This window comes from Leuciscus leuciscus (assembly GCF_965113295.1).
Source record: "Leuciscus leuciscus genome assembly, chromosome: 8".
NCBI lineage: Eukaryota > Metazoa > Chordata > Actinopteri > Cypriniformes > Leuciscidae > Leuciscus > Leuciscus leuciscus.
In genome coordinates, this window is record NC_138732.1 from 38,038,332 (window position 1) to 38,056,751 (window position 18,420).

General features: G+C 37.8%; 2 protein-coding genes and 1 long non-coding RNA gene across 3 annotated transcripts; 2 read left to right on the forward strand and 1 right to left on the reverse strand.

Moving 5' to 3' along the window:
• Positions 1–843: 843 nt before the first annotated feature.
• Positions 844–2,097, forward strand: LOC309504888. The gene is made up of 2 exons (XR_014208218.1): positions 844–1,226; positions 1,795–2,097. It is a non-coding gene; the product is annotated as an uncharacterized lncRNA (long non-coding RNA).
• Positions 2,098–3,046: 949 nt separating this feature from the next.
• On the reverse strand, positions 3,047–6,982 carry LOC309504887 (glutamine amidotransferase-like class 1 domain-containing protein 3, mitochondrial). The gene is made up of 5 exons (XM_082178176.1): positions 6,828–6,982; positions 6,286–6,406; positions 5,998–6,169; positions 3,974–4,175; positions 3,047–3,381 (listed from the first exon to the last, which is right to left on the reverse strand). The coding sequence occupies exons 1-5, from the start codon at positions 6,941–6,943 to the stop codon at positions 3,189–3,191; spliced, it is 804 nt and encodes a 267-aa protein (XP_082034302.1). The 5' UTR covers positions 6,944–6,982; the 3' UTR covers positions 3,047–3,188.
• An 819-nt stretch (positions 6,983–7,801) lies between these two features.
• LOC309504970 (uncharacterized protein) lies at positions 7,802–13,073 on the forward strand. The gene is made up of 9 exons (XM_082178295.1): positions 7,802–7,928; positions 8,352–8,465; positions 9,099–10,775; positions 11,448–11,547; positions 11,629–11,777; positions 11,858–11,970; positions 12,047–12,136; positions 12,239–12,361; positions 12,460–13,073. Exons 1-9 carry the CDS (start codon positions 7,874–7,876, stop codon positions 12,697–12,699), a joined length of 2,661 nt encoding a protein of 886 aa, XP_082034421.1. The 5' UTR covers positions 7,802–7,873; the 3' UTR covers positions 12,700–13,073.
• The last annotated feature ends 5,347 nt before the right edge of the window (positions 13,074–18,420 follow it).

Sequence of the window (18,420 nt, forward strand, 5' to 3'; positions counted from 1 at the left end):
CTAATACTCTAATGAGAGTTAGTAGACATGTAGGTGCAACGTTACTTATAGTCAACAGCATGTGTTAAAGGGACCATCAGAATAAAGTGAATCCTTAAGTTTTAGCGCCAAGTCATGTTGATCAATACGCCATTTCATGTTGCATTTTTATTGGCTAGTCAGACGTAGGTCACACACACTGTGAGACGATCATGCTTAATTTATGACACTGTCAGATAATTATCGCAGGCTATCTTTGGTCGCAAGACGGTGACAACGACCGTCTTTAAACCTCTCTCACTGTACGATGTAGGAGTCACGACCTCAGAAATCACCACGATTGGTCATCTTTCGTCTGGGACAGCCCAAAATCTTTAGAATGTGTCTGATTTCCTATCAGGTTGATCAAATTTAAAACATATTCACTTATTTTCCCTTTTTTTATGTTTTTCATGTCAGTATATGAGGATTTAAAGAATGAACCCTTTTCACATTTCAGGGTTTGGCCATGGAAGTAAATGATAGCGGGGTAAGCCGCACCTCTGGCTTATAGAGGTAAATGGGATAGCAGAGCCATTTTAATTTCAGTGTTCCCTTTAGGTCGAAAAATTCATCATCACATCACACCTACAACTGTCCAAAAGGGAAAAGGAGAGAGAGATGGATTATGGCAATGAGAAGAGAGAACGTGGCAAAGTGTTGACTAGTTTACTAGTGTATTAGATCATATCCCACAGTGATCTAAATATACTTTAGAAATGTCTATAATAAAGTCATCATCTGTGATAAGAATATGACATTTCAACATGAGGAAATAAGATAATGTGGCAGGTCTAATGAAATATATCCTGCCTGCAGGTGGCTGATTAATTCATTTGAGCTCGTCCTTTCAGTGAGCTGTAGTAGCGCATATAAACAAGCTGGTTAGAGTGTATGGTGCCATGAGGCACCGCCCCTTCCCGTGTCGTCATTTTCTGTCGTCATTCAGGTATGTTGGGTGTTGTGAGCTGGTCGATCAATGGCATACTGTAGCTAACATTAGCTTATTTCCAGGGCGACATGCAAGCTTTCGCGGCTGGCATTCGGCTGAGGTTGTACCCTTGATGGTCAAAGTATGGTTGTTTATACTTCATGCCCAGAATGCTTAGTTATTGCCGACGCGCACGCTGTCCACCTGATAGATGGGATGAGCCCACATGCATGTTGTCTGCCTGACTGAGTTGGTCCCCAGAGATCGCACCTAAAAGGTATGTCGTTTTAAATTTGCGCCTAGGTTAAATGGCAATCTGTTGAGAGAAACAGTTTTTATTAATGGTTAGCAGTTAAATCACAGAGTTTGTCTGATTGATTATTTGTAAATTTATAGATGTAGTATGGACCAATGGGTCGCATCTGCACCACCGATTAGTTTCCGTGCGGTTGACTGCGTGGGACTACTTCTGGAGGCGCTGTTGCTTTGCTGCTTTATGCTTTGCTGCTTTATGCTTTGCTGCTCTGCTGCTCTGCTGCTTTTGCTGTTGCTTTGATCCGCTGTGGACAAAGGACTGAAAACACTGTCCTTTGTGTTTATTTTAGTGGGTGTGCCTCCATGTGAGCCCTTTATTTCGGGGTTGTCTCTGTGTCTTGTGACACCAGGAAAGTTTTCTTTTCATTTGTATTAGTTTTTATTTTGTATTTTGACTCAGAATTTTGTAATATGTTTAACGTGAAACTGAACATCTCTACTCCAATTTTTGTCTCTTGGAGTGACAATTCTGAGTGTGTTTCAACAGTGACAATTCTGAGTGTGTTTCAACAGTGACATTTCTGTTCCAGGAGCTGAGTGCACAAAGCAGGGGCGGATTGTTGGTGGTGGTCTCCCTCACGAGTGTGGTGTGCTGAGTGGTGTGAGTGTGTGTACTGGTGTGAGTGTATATGCACAGGCGTGCGGAAAAGGTGACTTGTCGTGGAGGCCTTATGTGCCCTTATCCACTGCTCTGCCTCGGCTCCTGTCCTGCTGACTCAGGTCGCTCCATGTGTGCTCGTGGAACCACAAAATTGTCTACATTGAGTGCTGTTGATGTTTGTGCATTTTATATTGATTATTTATCTTTAATAAAACAAATTTATATTTTTGTACCCACGTCTCCTGCCGCCTTACTGTGGACGAACCTGTGTTTCCTTAAATAACAAACTATATTTTATTGTCCCTGGCAAGATTCCAGGGTGGCGTAGTCGTTAGCAGAGATCATTTATGCTTAAAATCATTCCATCCCATCCTCGTGCCGCTACAATAAGATATGAGTATGATGAGACTTGCTGTCACAATTAGCAACACTGGAAATGAGTGTATATCTGTAAAGCCTAGGTCTAAATAAAAGAGCAAAGTGTACATATAGAAACCTGACAATGATTCTATACTGTAATGAGATCTTAAAAAGCATCACTGGATGCTTGTATTCCTGTTTTTGGATTATTATATTAAAGACTGTTATCTCTGATCGGCGTGCAATTCATTACAGCCACAGTTTAGCGTGACAACTGTTTTTTTGTTAGCTCTACTGGATAAATTCGATTTTCTCTGTGCAATATTTGATGATATCATGTAATTGATTATGCTTGGAATTACAACGTATTTATTCTGTTTAATGTCAATGAAATCAAATTTATATAAACAGGAAAACTAGGACCATGATGATATTTTTTAATGAAAGGAATGCTTTAATTCCCCATTATTGATACATACTGTATTGCGAGTAGCCTGAGTATCATGATACGTCCTGTATCGTGCAGTATGACGTTGCCAGGTCTGTGTAACAAAACTACCCCAATAGCCAATCAAAAACAGCCCAAAATATAGGCATCACATTTTTAAAATAAGCCATTCCCATACCTAAAATAAATATGTATACTGTATGTGTTGTGACTAATTGAAAACCACTATATTGTTGTGATCATAAACACAGCTCAAAGGCCCTCCTTCACAAAACATAACATCTTCCACATTTTTATCATTGGTACAATATAATATATTCCATATTCATGAAAGACTGACTAAGTGTAAAATATCAATACGAACAAGGAAATGTTTAAATTCAGTTCAGTTTTATTGATAATAGGTTACCACAACAACAAAAACATTGACAGATGGTTTGTTCTGTTTCTCCTTTTCGATAAAAAACCGGTTTTGTGATGAATTTGTTTATAAATAAATAGACTTCTGTTAAAAGTTAGGCTAGTTTGAGAACTTCTTTAATCATGACACCCAGACCATCAAAGATCTCATGGATGGGAGCGTTGCACATGAACGCACTTGTAGTCACCAGTTTGTTCTTGGAATCCACATGCACCTCACCGACATTTTTATTCAAGTGTTTGCTTCCCAGTTCTGCCATGGTTACAGCCACCTGAGCGTACGGCCACCTGCGGTTGCAAGAAAGACAATATCAACCAGTTGTATCACCAGAGCCCACTTTTAAGAGCTCTACTGCTTTGTGCATTGTGTGATATTTAGGAGGATCTGTTTACAGAAATGCAATATCATATACATAACTATGTTCTCAGTGGTGAATAAAGACCTTACATAATGAACCATTATGTTTTTATTACCTTAGAATGGGCCATTTCTATCTACACACACCGCTGGTCTCCTTACATTGAAATAGCCATTTTGCGCCGCCATGTTTCTACAGTGGCCCTAAACGGACAAACTACTACAGAACTCGTTTCGTCACTATGTTGTTTTTCATGTTAAGAAGCTAGCTAAAGACACAATGATGAACAAGTAAAAATAATATTCGCAATAACATATCGTTTTACTGAATAATTAAGTAAACCTAATTTATTAATTTATCTTTGTAAAGAATCTCTGCTGTCTCAGACGACGACATCACTTCTGTCGGCCCCCGTAACTTCTGTTGGTTGCAATTCGCAACCTCACCACTAGAACTTTACACACTGCACCTTCAAACCATCATCTCTATGAACCCTGCTTGAAGATATTGCCCAAACTCACTTCTCACACTCGCAGTCGTGTCCGACGGTGATCTCACATCCTGGGATAGCTTTGGCTGCCAGCACAGGGGAGATGCAGCACATGCCCATGGGTTTCTTCGCCTGATGGAAACCTTTAATGACCTTCTCAATCTCAGGAGTGATTGAGTAGTCCTTGCCTTTGGTGGCCCAGTCGCTCAGGTTTTTAGCCACTCCAAAACCACCTGCATGGCACATCAAGAGTTCATTCACCATGAATTGAGAAATCAAATTTCCTTGATCTTTGAAATATAGGAGGTCAATGTAAGTTATACTGTAAGCTTTTATTGAAACAAGTTTTATTAGACAATGGAGGTTAATACATCCGCACAAGACTGCCTGCCAGACACAGATCCATACTCACACACATTATATGGCCAGATAAAAGATCTACTACAACAGGATGACTGGAGTATAAATAGCTTTACCTTTCAAAGGATCCTAATAGGAAATTGTCTATTTACTATGCAAAATTCTCAGTAGAGCATTATTTGTTTGTTCAGTTCTTGTTAATAGTAGTGGGCGTTTATATTGAAGTCTTGTGACACATTTAAACAGAGCCTTTGAATCAGAGGGCTAATATCGGGGTAGAAAATATAATTTAATTTCTAAATTATCATTTTATTTAAAAAATATAAATAAAAAGGTAACATTTTAGAGTAATGGTCCATCATTAACTATGCAGGAATTAATGCAGCACAAATGAGTAGTCCTACATTAACACTTCAGCTTTAACTAATATAGAAAAAAAAGCTTAACTAGTCAGTAAGTAAAATCACATTTAGGACTAAGATAGTTTCTTAAGTAATCAATAATTACTGAATGAGATTAGCATCATTAAGAACTATCAACTAACTATGACAAATTATATTACCAATTAATTACCAATCACAACATTAACGTGTGTCTGAGATGTGATCAGTTGTTGCTTTTTACTCTGAATATGGTCATAAAATGCATTAATAATCACTCAAGTTTTGCCTAGGAACTACTAGTGATCTGGACTATTATTTTAAAGTGACAAACATGTTCAGAGTAAAAAAGACAATTGGTAATGTCTCTTTATTTATTGTTACCAAACGAATAAATAAATCTACTAACGTTTTAATCACACCTTTTGGACCAAAAAATGCAGTCCATAGTTTAATTTGGAGGTTTGGCTTTCACTAAGAACATTGGCCTGCATTTAAAACACCTATTTGTGCTTGTTTTTTTGTGAAGTTGCTTAACCAGGGTGTTATCACGTTAAGGGCTTTTGAACCGGGTAGTTATAGGAACTAGCCACCAGGGTGTTTCCCAGATAACTAATAGTTCCCTTAGGAAAATTTTCCTGGTTGCATTCGCACCACCAGAATGAACTTTTATTTTGACGGCGCTGAGAACGGCAGATCCTGAGCAAACAAACAGTGCTAGCACTCTCCGTCTTCATTAGATTATGATCTGTTTAACAGTCCTGTCTAATACGTTACTGGAAATAACTGTTATACATTGAAAATAGACAGTATATGAAAAAGTATTAGCGTTTGCCGTGTGGTGGATGTCCAGTGTTGCTGAGCAGAAATACATAATCATGTTTGGCTTGGTCCCCTCAAAGTCACGTTGGATTTTCTCCTCAGTGTAGAGGTTAAGAGGTCCATCTATCACTGTTTTACATGTTTATAGAGTTAGTTTGTGGAGTAAATATATTGGCCTTTTTTTTAAAATGGCGGGTGCAGGTGTTTCGCGTGTGTTCGGCCAATCAGCGAACACTAACATCACAGATAGTTCCTATAGTGCTGGTTTAGATCGACTCTGAAGTAGGAGATAAATTAGTTCCTCCAAAAGGAGTTCCTAGAACTCAAATCATTTCTAGTTCCTGCGGTGCAAACGTGCCAAAATCCGTGTACTTCCGCCAATAGCTCTAGGAACTATGAAAAGGTTCCTCCGGTGCGAAAGCCCCTTTTTGTATATACAGTATAGTAATATGTAATCTATATAGTACTGAATTTGTGCAGACGTTTCAATTACCTGGGATGACGAGAGCATCAAAGGCGCTGACGTCGAGCTTGGCCAGGTCAGTGATGTCCCCCCGGGCGATGCGGGCGCTCTCCTGCAGCACGTTCCTCTTGTCTGTCCCAGGCTGTCCTTCACAGTGATTCACCACATGCATCATCTCAATATCTGGGGCAAACATCTGAACCTACACCGCAAAGTGAGCTGCATTAAAGCCAAGTCCAACTGAGACACAAATGACAAGCTTTATTTTCACGCTAGAACTTGTCTTGTGTGTGTGTGTGTTTGTGTGTGTGTCATTACCTTGGCACCTGCTCGACTGAGGTGTACCATTACAGCAGACGCCTCATGAACTTCTGTGCCATCATACACACCACATCCTGACAAAATCACCGCCACACGCTTTACCATCTTGCCTGTTACACTAAACACAAACAAGGAAATCAACTTTTAACGTTGCTCTTTTACTGTAAGTATTCATTTGAACACAATGTAAAGGTTCATAACAGTGAGAAGAGATATTAGAAGTACACAACAAATGCCAGTTACATACACACTTGCAGAATTAGATATTTATATGGCTAACACCCCTAGAGAGTTTGGCCAAGGTAACACACATCAGTTTCCAAGGAGTTATAGTAAACAAGTGCTAAAAACAATTTCTTGTTGGTTTTATTATGCACATACTCTATTCAAAATGTTGGTTACAGTAAGAGTAATAGTGAGAATAATATTAATAGTACCATTAAACAACAACCTTAAAAATAATCAGAAAATGGATATGGAAATAATGATGTTTCAGAGTTAAACTTAAAGGTTACAGTAAATCGATTGCTTTAACCTACCTTGTTAAAGGAGTTGTCCTTTTCAGTGAAGTGTGTAGTCTTTCTGAATGTTTCACTGAACGCACAGAAGAACACACGGGCTGACTGCTTATATTACTGAATGTGGTCCCTCCCATGGAGGCGTGTTAAACGGTCACACACTGCCAGAGCTTCCTGGAAGGAAAAAGAAAGCTTTTGTCTGTTTGCCCATGTAGACAATGCTTAGTCATGCTGACCTTTCTGTCTGAGTTCACCTGTATTTACATTGGTGGCATATTAACTGCACTGCAACAAAGCCAAAGAAAGTTTCACATAATTGACAGGATGTGATTTGGTGAGCTGTACAGTATAAGGATATAAAACATTACTAATACATATACATTTAAAAAAAAAATATTTGTTTACTACATATATATAGTATATATAAACGCTGGTGTTATATATATATATATATATTATTTTTTTTATGTATTTTTTTTCCGCAATGACTAGAGATGATTGTTGTCACAGACATTTTCCCTGGATGTTTGAAGTCAGATCTCCTCAGATTCACACAGGTGTCCTAGCTGAGTAATGTGTAGAATTTCACATTAATTATGCAAATATGTTCCATTACCTTTTCGTAATACTTTTCTTCATTATTAGCTCTATATCTAATAATTTGAAATTAATTATTAATTTGAAATCTAACACTTCTGTTAAATAATTTTGAAAAGTATATTTGTGCTATTTTTCTTTAAAATAAATGCATATTTTCTATCTGCATCCACATTTGACAAAAAACGTAGCCGACATTCAAGTGTATTAAACGAAAAAGTAATAAGATATAGTTTCTAATTAGTAGCCTAGGCTATATGGCTTAAATAAAAGTTAAACAATTGAAACTGCATACTTTTGTTTTGTATTCCCATCAGTGTTATATGAGGTTGAGGAAACTCCAGGAAAGAAGGAAATAAACCTTTTGTGCGAGTGCTTTTCTGACATCATCGTGTACGTCGTCGCGGGTGTGTGTGTATATAAAGCTCAGTGAGTGTGAGAGGTTGTGTGTGTGTGAACTGTGAAGAAGGATGGCGGAGTCTGAATCGCTGCACTTATCCATCGGAGTTCTGGGAGTATCTGGAGGTATGTGCAAAAATAGAAAAACGTTTTGTGAGCTTTTAGAACTTACAAATGATTTATTAGCGAGGAATTTAAATGATTTTAATCGCTGTTTTTAATCTCGAACGGTATTTTTTTTTTTTTTTTATTAATACAACAAAACTGATAAAGAAATTTATTTCGAATTTAAACATTTATTTGCGATGTAATTGCATTTTTAATCTTTGTAAATGTTTTATGATAAGCAATAATATCCTCATTAATTTGTAGGCTGTTTTATTATGTTTAAAAAAAACGCCAGTAGAGGGCAAAACTAACGTGTGTACTGTGCAATAAGTTAACTACACGCTGATGGAAACACTTGACGGTAATCTTTTTTTTTCTTTTCTTTTTTTTTTTTGACTTGAAATGAAAGTGATGCCAATAATAATAGTGTCTTATTAACAGGTTCTTTGTTGCTTCTGGTGAACAACTATGCAAGCTCTCCAGACAGACCTCTGATCACAGACACAGCTTTAGGAGTTCTGCTCCTCATGATTGCGGCTCTGCTGGCTTATTCAGGTAATATATTTTTCACAGAAATGTAAATCACGTTGACATTTTATTTTTTTATTTTTTAGCTAATTACTTACAAGCTACAAGTTATTCACAAGTTAGTTTTAGTCTTTTATTTTGTCAAATAAAACATATTTAGATGTTTAACATGTGCAGGATGATGATGTATCAGCCAATGTGTTATTATAGGAAATTAATACATTCACTAATTTAGTTGTAATAGCACAAAATATACAAAATGTAAAATATAAAAAGAGGGGTAAGATGCCCATACGGCATCTTACCATATTAGATGCCTTGTCAACCTAACATTTTAGGTTGACGATTTAGTTGAATAATTGAATAACCGATGACAAAGCAGAAACAAGAACAATATAAACTAAACATAATCACATAAACTAAATTGTCCATTCCCTTGTTGCATGAAAATGTATACAAAATGTTTTATTGAGCTCTAATTATTTATTTATTTTACTCATTTTAAAGTTGATAAATAACCCCCCCCCCCCCCCCCCTCCCTCCCTCCCTCCCTCCCTCCCTCCCTCCCTCTCCCCCCTCTCCCCCCTCTCCCTCTCCCTCTCCCCCCTCTCCCTCTCCCTCTCCCTCTATCATTCTCCATCTCACTGTCCTTTTATATAGGTGTACGGCGCAACCGGTCCCACAATGCACTTTTTGGTAGTTTGTGCTTGACAGTGTCCGCCCTATGGAGTGGTTCAGGTTTAGTGCACATACTTTCAGGTGAAAAGATAATAAATGGCAGAAATGAGCTGAGAGATGCTATGGTGCCAGGTCTTGCAGCTTTCACTCTGGCACTGCTTGTTATTTGCATTGTGGCTGTTATATGTCATGAGATTGTCCTCTCATTCATTGCCCTGTCCATATGTTTAGCATGTGCCCACCAGATTGCTGGTTTGGCAGATTTAGCTTTCGGACAGTCAGCCACCGCTGTCTGCTACCTCATGGTCTGTTTAGTGGGTGCTTACTTTGGCAGTGGCCGTTTGTTGTCTTACATTACACAAAGAAAGATTCAGCTACCCGGAACATTTAAGAAAGAGAGCTTGAAACCGTTACAGAATCAAGAAGCTAATGATATCGTGACCATTGGTATAATCATGAACCTGCTGTCAGCTAGCGTGCTAGCTTGTCCTCTGCTTGGTGTTGTGCCTAAGCTTTTCTCTGGCCATGTGCCATGGCTATGGACCGCTGGTGTCTTTCAGCTGGGTGTGTGTGTTAAGAGCTATAGATCTATGGACACCCTGGCGGCCACTTTCTACGGCTTCACATCCATTCTACGCTTCACTGAAGGGTACACTGCACTAGTTGTGCACTTAACAAACCAGGTGCCCTATTCGCCAGTGCCTTTTCCAGCTGTATTCTCTGTGTTGTTTTTCATCCTGGCTTTGTTTAGCTTGCAGGGAGGATTTGTGAACACTATCTACCAACTGTTGTTTGTGGCATACTGTATAGCAATTGCAGCCGAACCCCAGAGCTTCTTTCAGAGAGGAACACAAGGTGTACAGGCTGCCATCTTTGTTACGTCTGCTTTTGTGCTCTTTATAACCCTTTATAACATGGTTTCCTTAAACAAGATACCCACAGGTGCCGGGTTCCTTAAGAACCTGTTGAGCCGCAGTAATACATTTGTTTTACAAACCCATGACAAAGATCTACATGCTCCCTATCTGGGCTACTCTAAGTATGCAGACGCTGAGGTGTTAGGCCATGGTTGCAGTGTCCTGGCTGCCTTTTCAATTACAGCCTCACTTTCAAGTGGAAACCCCTTGGCCATTATCATCCTACCTTGGGCAGTGGTTTCAGGTGGCGTGCTACACCTAATATGTGGTTTCGTTGCCTTTGCTCGAGGAAAGACTCTAGAGAGTACGACTTTCATCCTTTACGGCATAATGTGGACTGTGTGGGGGCTGACACGCTTCGGCGGCCTCTATGGAGATGTGCGTGGCCTACACCTAGCTGTGGGAATCATCAGTTTCATGATCTTCAATGTATTAGTGACTGCTGGGGCTCTGTTTCTCAACAAGGCTTGGTTCGTCTATACCTTCACCTTCCAACTCATCCTCATTAGCTTCTTACTGGATGCAGTAGGCGTACTGCCCTTCGGCTACGATATCGGTGTGACCATCATTGTTGGGCTGGTCAGCTTCTACATTTTCCTGGCCAGCATTTTCAACTCCACCTTTAAAAGTCCACAACTGCCATTGGGTGATCCTTTCATCAAGTTGAGTGGCTTTGGAGGAGGCAAAGACAGTTGCCCTCATCTTACAGCCAGGAGGTCCACATCTGTTCAGCAGATTGCAGGTGAGCCACTATCGAAAAAGTCAGAACATTTCTATGTATATACTTAGTCAGGGAAGATGTCATATTGTACACAAATGAAAAGCTGTGAGGGATAGACTCTTTACAATGGCATGCCCTCTAACCAAGCAGTTGTGGCCTAATGGTTAGAGAGTCAAACTGGTAACCCGAAGGTTGTGGGTTCGATTTTCAATACCGGCAGGAAATGACTGAGGTGCCCTTGAGTAAGGCACCGAACCCCCAATCACTCCCCGAGTGCCCCACTGCTCCGGGTGTGTGTGTCCACGTATGTTCACTACTCACTGCTCCTAATGTGTGTTCACTAACCTGGATGGGCTAAATGCAGAGGAAAAATTATGAGTGTGGGTTACCATAAGTGTTCTTCAAGTCATGTTACTATAAATACATAGATCACATTTAATTTTCAAAACTGTTTTATGGAGTTTTTGTTTGTAGAAAGTCTTTTGGAAAGATGTTTCATCGGCTTAACAATCAGTATGTTGTTTGACAACAGTACACTTCATTGAACACACTCTACTTCTATCCCTCACAGCCTCGTTTTCATTCCTGTCAGAAATTAAATATGGCACTACCCTGACTAAGGTCTATTGGCCAATCTGTTTGCATTTACATGAGTTTGTATGTGTCTATAGACTTTCCTTTCTTTTATGACAGAGATCATGAAGAACGGGGGCATATGTGGAATGCCCACTGACACGGTCTATGTACTTGTGGCAGCTTGCAATCGCCCGCAGGCTGTTGAAAAGGCATATAGGTAAGCCTAAATGTAAGAATAACCACTTTTGGTTTCTGTTGCTCCATTAGTGTCTCTAACCATGCAATCACACCTCTATAGTGTAAAGAAACAGGCTAAAGAACGTCCCATGTCCTTATGGATTTCATCCATAAAGCAGCTGGAGCCAGTCAAACAACAGATCAGCCCTGTTCTCTGGGACTTTATGGAAGCTGCTTGGCCATCTTCCATTAGCCTGGTTATAGCAAGAGGTGGGTGATGTGATATTAGCAATGGACCTGATATACCAAACTATGTAACATTAAATCCAAACTTCTCTATTTAATCTTAGCTCCATGGATGGAGTTCTTTGGATTGGGTGAATCATCAAAATATATTGGCACACCACAGAGCATAGCCATTAGAAACCCAGACTGTGCTGTCGCTACACACCTCATAAATGCGGTATGTGTTGTAATTGTTTTCTCATGGAAATGTTGGACTTTATCATAGTATAAACCGTGCATTCCTGTTTGACTAGGTGGGTCCCATTGCGGTCACATCTGCTAATCCTACTGGTGAGGCAGATACTACACATCATAACCAAGTTTATGCAAAACTTGGTGACAAGGTACAAAGGTGGTTTTCTGTGTCTCTTTTTTTTGTTTTTTTGTTTTTGATTCATAAATATACCCATCGGGAGACTAAAATGTAATTGGCCCAAATCCTGCAGGTAGATGGGGTGCTGTGTGATGGACCGTCACCAGAGAATATCGCCTCCACAGTGGTAGACTGCACCAAAATCGAGAGTGGCCAGATTGGATTTTTCCGTGTCGGTCTTATTCCTAAATCTAAGGTAACTAGTGATCATTCCAGCACGGATGTCCTACTATTCACAGACTTATGCAGCTGTGTGGAGTTAACAGAAAATCTGTGTGTTGTGATTTTCTGAAGGTTCTTCAGATCTTTGAGGGGATTCAGAAGAAGCATGTGCATGGTGAACAGAATGCAGCTTTCGAGACGGATATTGCAGACCACCACAGAGATCTCACAGTCTCTCAGACAGACTTGTCAGAGACTAAAACAGACTCTGGGTTTGGTCATGTGACCCCTGCCGACTCACAGAGCTCTCTGGACCTCAGCCAACATGACCATCAGGAGGAGGAGGAGGAGGAGGAGGACGAGTCTCTATAGATACTGCCAAACACTGAATGTGCTGCATTTTAATTGTTGAATGTGTCCATTTTTAATTTTACAGTACAACCTTTTAGTGTGATGACATCAGATGCTTCGGACAAATGGGTCAGGAAACAATGACATTATATCAGGATTATATTTAGAATTATGGTAATTATATGAATTAATAAAATAGATAGTAATAGGCTTCATTATTGTAAGTAGATAACATGAATGTATTGTTCATTTCTGTGTAGGTATTAATTTTAAACCATTTTCTACTTATTTATTATTTGTATTAAATATCAAAATGTAAAATTGTATATTTTATTCATTGTCAATGTGATGTTTTATTTCTGCAATATATTGTATAAAAAAAGTATATTACCGCATATTTTCATGAGTAAATATGGAGTCCTAACTGACTAAAAACATTCACAATAATGCAGAGAACAGTAAAAGACCAATGAGGACCAGTTGATATATACTATATGTAAATGTATTAGGCTGTGTTTGAGCAGTACAGGCATGAGGTGGGCTTCTTCTGAAAACTTGTACATTTATTTGACATTTTATTTATTGAAGAGGAATAACCCCTTGAGATGAACCATCTCGTTTTCGAGGGGGTCCTCGAGTCCAGGTACAGAAATTGACATTGACCTTACAGCGGCAGTCAAATAAAGCAGAAAACACATACACAAATGCAATAATGGTAAGTGCAGAAATATATAATACATAACTCATACAAACAAGACACTCACTCAAGACTCTCCAAAGGTTGCTCACTCATCCCTCAAAAGAGTAAACGCATGTAATATGTATGTACCGAAACACACATCTAGACACCAGTAAACACGTATGCACAAAACAATGTAAAGGATTAATGCACCATGCTTAAAATAGGTTTCATTTAATCCCGTTTAAGGGTATCAACTCTATCAGTGGTACCCACTGTAGAGCAAACCAGCACAGAGATATAAAAAAAACAAAAAACAATTGCATGTATTCTGAAGATGTTGAGCTAGGGCATTCTTAAACATTGGAAAGGAAGTCAAAGAGGGAATTGAAATTGGAAGGTTATACCACTCATACGGTGCTTTATGTTGAAATGCATATCTTCCTATTTCTTTATTGATTTGAGGAATGAGAAAATAGATTTGGTTATTGTGTCGCAAGTTACAAAATGAGCTAAATGGAATTAGATATTGTTTTAAATAAGAAGGATAGTCCACATAAATACATTTAAAAATAAATTGGAACCAATGAAAACGCCTTCTATCTGGTAGGGTCAGCCAGGACAGTTGATGGTACATTTCACAATGGTGTGTTCTGTAGGGGCAGCGGGGGATACATCTACACAGGCTATTGTAGGCAGTGTTAAGAGACTGAAGGCAGGAGGCTGTAGTATTATGGTGTACGATGTCGGCATAATCCAAGATTGGCAATAAAAGTTGAGAAACAATTATTTTTCTGACAGGAAAATTAAAACAGTTAATTTATTGGTATAAAATTCTAAGTGAGCAGTTGAGCTTATTAGTTATATTATGTACATGAGTGCTAAAAGAAAGATCAGAGTCAAGCCAAAGTACAGCATTAGGGTCAAGCACTGAAGGCAAAGAGTCAATAGCAGCCACAGAATGCAGAGTAAAATGTTGAGAAATTTGGCAAAGATTAATCTGGCTAATCTGTTTAACATTTAGGTTACAAATGTGAAATTAACCCCACCCTTACTCCTAAACCCAACCATGCCTCAAACTCATTAGAAATAAATGTGGGAATTTTTCAGAAAAACATGTAGTTACACAGTAACAGTCTTGTAAGGCCACCTAATATAGTGTGACCAAAGTTTTTTTTTTTTACAGTTTGGTTTAATAATTGAATAACTGATGACAGACCAAGCATATACTGTACCAGAAAAAGAGATTCATCTGAAAGGTTAATGTGGTATCTGTCCGGAGTTAGTAAGCAATGAAGCACATAAGACAGAAGTAGCGAACTTCATCCATTTTGTTTACTCATCACTTCCATTCTCGCACACATTACGCCAGAATACAACACTTCCTTACTGTAAACTTATTCTATGACTTATATACAGTACAGAGATATATTTACATATATTTCTAAATTATATTTATATATTTTGAATATTTACATATTTAATTGCTCATATTTTGATTAAAGTTTGTTCATAATAGCAACCCTATGAATTCAAATGTTTTGATTTCACTCAAGTTAGCCTATAGGTTTTAATGAATAGTGTAATGTCTGAAAGTGCATCTAATTCGGTAACACTTTATTTTGATAGTCCACTTAAGACATTCTACTAACTATAAGTAACTTTGCAACTACATGTCAACCATTTTATTTTGATGTTCCCCCAAAAGACTACAAGTAACTTGACAACTACAAGTCAACTTATTCTACTAACCCTAACACCTAACCCTAACCTTACAGTCTACTGACAGTCTACTAATACTCTAATGAGAGTTAGTTGACATGTAGTTGCAAAGTTACTTGTAGTTAGTAGAATGGACTATCGAAATAAAGTGGAACTTCTAATTCATTGTATTATTGAATAATAAACCCACTAATTATATCACTTCAAAATATGTCCATCCATTGTTCAAACCTCTTTATCCTTATTAGAGTCTCCTCAGGTGGGAAGTGAGGTTGTAGCTTATGCTTTGGCATATTAAAATGAATAACTTGAGACCTTGAGAATACTGCCTGAGAGTACCATAAACGTTTACAGAAGTCACTTACTGGTCAAAACCTCTGCACATAATGTATTGGCATAATTTTTTTTTACAATATGTTTGTCATTGAATGCTAATAATGTTCAAGCATATATGTTATTCTTTAATTCTGATGAACGTATTCAAGCATCTGAAATGATTTTGGATTTTATAAATGCCTTAAACAGAAGAAGAATATCGTGACCATGTGTGTCTGAAAACAATTGAGAATAATACTTTCCCAACAAGTGATTGATACTGTTTTTGTTTTTTTGCTGCAATTAGTTATATTTGTTGAGATAACTGAAATATCCAGTTGAATTACCCTAAACGGTAAACCTTTACTTGAAGGGGTGTGCATAAGACTGACATGACACCTTCATTATCATGACACGTCATGAATATGAAGGAGGTTTTATGCATGTTTATGACAACTGTCATTCGCTCAATTATGACATTTTTATGCAAACATGACATTGTTTGAGATGACTTTGTTGACATACAAAGTCAGTTGACACGAACCAATACATCATAAACTGTCAGTGTCTTTGTCATGACATAGCAGATAAATTATCAAACTTACATTACATTAAACTGTCATGTGGTTGGTTTTGACATTGGCTGTCATGAGGCCATTATAACTGTGTCATGAATATATTTCTGACCACTTTTTTCCCCCCAGTATTCCAGTATTAGTTATAAAATAATTTGACAGAGTATTAACACTTAATGACATTTTAATGACAAATTAAATTTGTACCACTGGGGGAAAAAAAAGTAGTCAGAAATATAATGTAATGTTAACCCATAAAGCCAAGTAGTTTCTTAAGTGTGATGATTAATCTGCATGTCATGTTTATGACATATTTCTTGGTAATGTCAAGTTGTCATGAAAAAGACACTGACAGGTTATGATGTATTGGTAGACATCACATCATAACAAAGATATCTCAAACAATGTCATATTTGCATAAAAAATGTCATAATTGAGCAAATGACACTTCATGACAGTTGTCATAAACATGCATTAAACCTCCTTAATATTCTTGACATGTGTCATGTCATGATTATGAAGGTGTCATGTCAGTCTTATGCACCCCTTCAAGTAAAGTGTTACAAACTAGACTAAAGTTAAGTGCACTTAATATTTTAAGTCAAGCACAAACACATACTTTTTCATTGTATGTTGTAAGTTGAAACAACACATTATTTCTTATTCTAATGTTGAATTTTAAGTTGCGATAAATAATCAGAGTAATAATGTTTTACAGTGTAGATACACACACACACACACACACACACACACACACACACATACACACACACACACATATATATGTATATGTATATATTTAAAAAAAACAGTCATCATCTGCAGTTTGTCAGTTTACATTGTTTTTATTTTAAATATATGGTTCTGAGCATTATGAGAGTCTGTCTGTGCTCTGAATTAATTTGGCAGTGATGACTGAAGTAAATCCAGTGAATATTTGATCAGGTTTGCTTCATTAGACATAATGTGAAAGTTATATAAAGCAGGTAGTTTATTTCAGCACCTTGGGATTTGTACCTGTCTTTTTTCTTTTTTTTCTTCCTTTTTGTTAGAAAAATGGTGTGATTACTCAACACTGAAGCAGAACAAAACAAAGTTACATAAATGAAAAATGAAAGAAATGAATTTGAATGTAGAAGAATGCGGTCATGCCACACAATGGAAAGAATGCATGAATTGTCTTCCTGGGTGAGCTGAGTAATTGCTTCCTTGTTACTAAATAAGAGCAAGTAGATTTCAAAGAACCAATGGGCAATCAGAGAAAAACTACATAAAAATGTTTTTAAAAAAAATGTTTTTTTTTATTATAATTTTTTTTACTTACTATTATGAATGTTTTTTGTTTTTTTTTTAGTTCTTTTTTTTATAATTTTCAAACAGCTTAGGTAAGATGAGGAAGTAATATTGAAGTTAATTATAGACATCGGTCCCAAACAAATAGGTTCCTCGTCGACTTTTAGTTTTTGGATTTGTTTAGTTCTGATTTAAAGGTTTATTGTCAGGAAGTACAAATTAACCTGGGTCAGATTTCACCTAAAGGAAGTACAATAAGGGGGATTTTTTCAAGTAAAACATTAAAAGGATTTAAAAAGACAACTAAAAGACGTATTGTTTCCTAATGGACTAATACATGAACTAGTCATTATGGGCATGACCTCCAACCGCATCTCTTACAAGAAGAGGTTTCTTTCCAGGAAATCGCAACGAAAATAAAACGTTGATGCATATCAGAGTCAGATGAGTTTGTTTTTGGGTGTATAGCTGAGGTAATGACCCTGCCCTGTCAGTTTATTTGCCTGCCTGTCTATGAATGGCCTCCATTCTATAATGGCTCCTTGAATTCTCAGACTGTGTCATGATGTCTCATGCAGCTGGAAAAACATCCCAGAGCATCATGTTTAAAGTCGCATGAATCTGAGAGTGTGTTCAGTTCGGATGGTACATTCCTGTAGTTCAGTATTGTGTGCTGTATTGCTGTACAGTATGGCCATTTTCTCAGTTGACCAATTTCCTTCATGACTTTTGTTGTAAAGGTTGAGAGAACAGGCACACATGCCCTCTATAACCCAAGCTTCACTGTCTGCCAGTTGCTGAGGCAGGTGTGTAAGGGGCCGTTCACACAGAACACACATTTCCGTTCCAATGCGCTACTTTTCCAATGTTTTTCTATGTAAACACGCGCTAGACGGACGTCTTGAACCGCATTCTAAAATTGGGGCGCTCAAGTTAAAATAAGTTCAACTTTTTTAAAAACGCATCTCTGGATCTTGTGTTTTTCACAGCAAAAACGCGTTCTGAGTGAACCAGCCCCACACAAGCACAGGGTGTGTTTATAGTAACAGGAGGCATCAAAAGCGGCATGTAAATTGAAACTTTGCTTTTATTCAGTCTGAATGGATTTAGGGACATTTTTTACATTTTTAACAATAAGTAAAGTTTCTATTAAACTTT

Coding starts and splice junctions, on each gene's coding strand:
- LOC309504887 (XM_082178176.1), bottom strand. CDS start 6,943: ATGGGAGGGACCACATTCAGTAATATAAGCAGTCAGCCCGTGTGTTCT. Junction 6,407..6,827: donor AGGACAACTCCTTTAACAAG/GTAGGTTAAAGC, acceptor GTTTGTGTTTAG/TGTAACAGGCAAGATGGTAA. Junction 6,170..6,285: donor TCAGTCGAGCAGGTGCCAAG/GTAATGACACAC, acceptor TTTGCGGTGTAG/GTTCAGATGTTTGCCCCAGA.
- LOC309504970 (XM_082178295.1), top strand. CDS start 7,874: ATGGCGGAGTCTGAATCGCTGCACTTATCCATCGGAGTTCTGGGAGTA. Junction 11,548..11,628: donor GCTGTTGAAAAGGCATATAG/GTAAGCCTAAAT, acceptor ACACCTCTATAG/TGTAAAGAAACAGGCTAAAG. Junction 12,362..12,459: donor GTCTTATTCCTAAATCTAAG/GTAACTAGTGAT, acceptor GATTTTCTGAAG/GTTCTTCAGATCTTTGAGGG.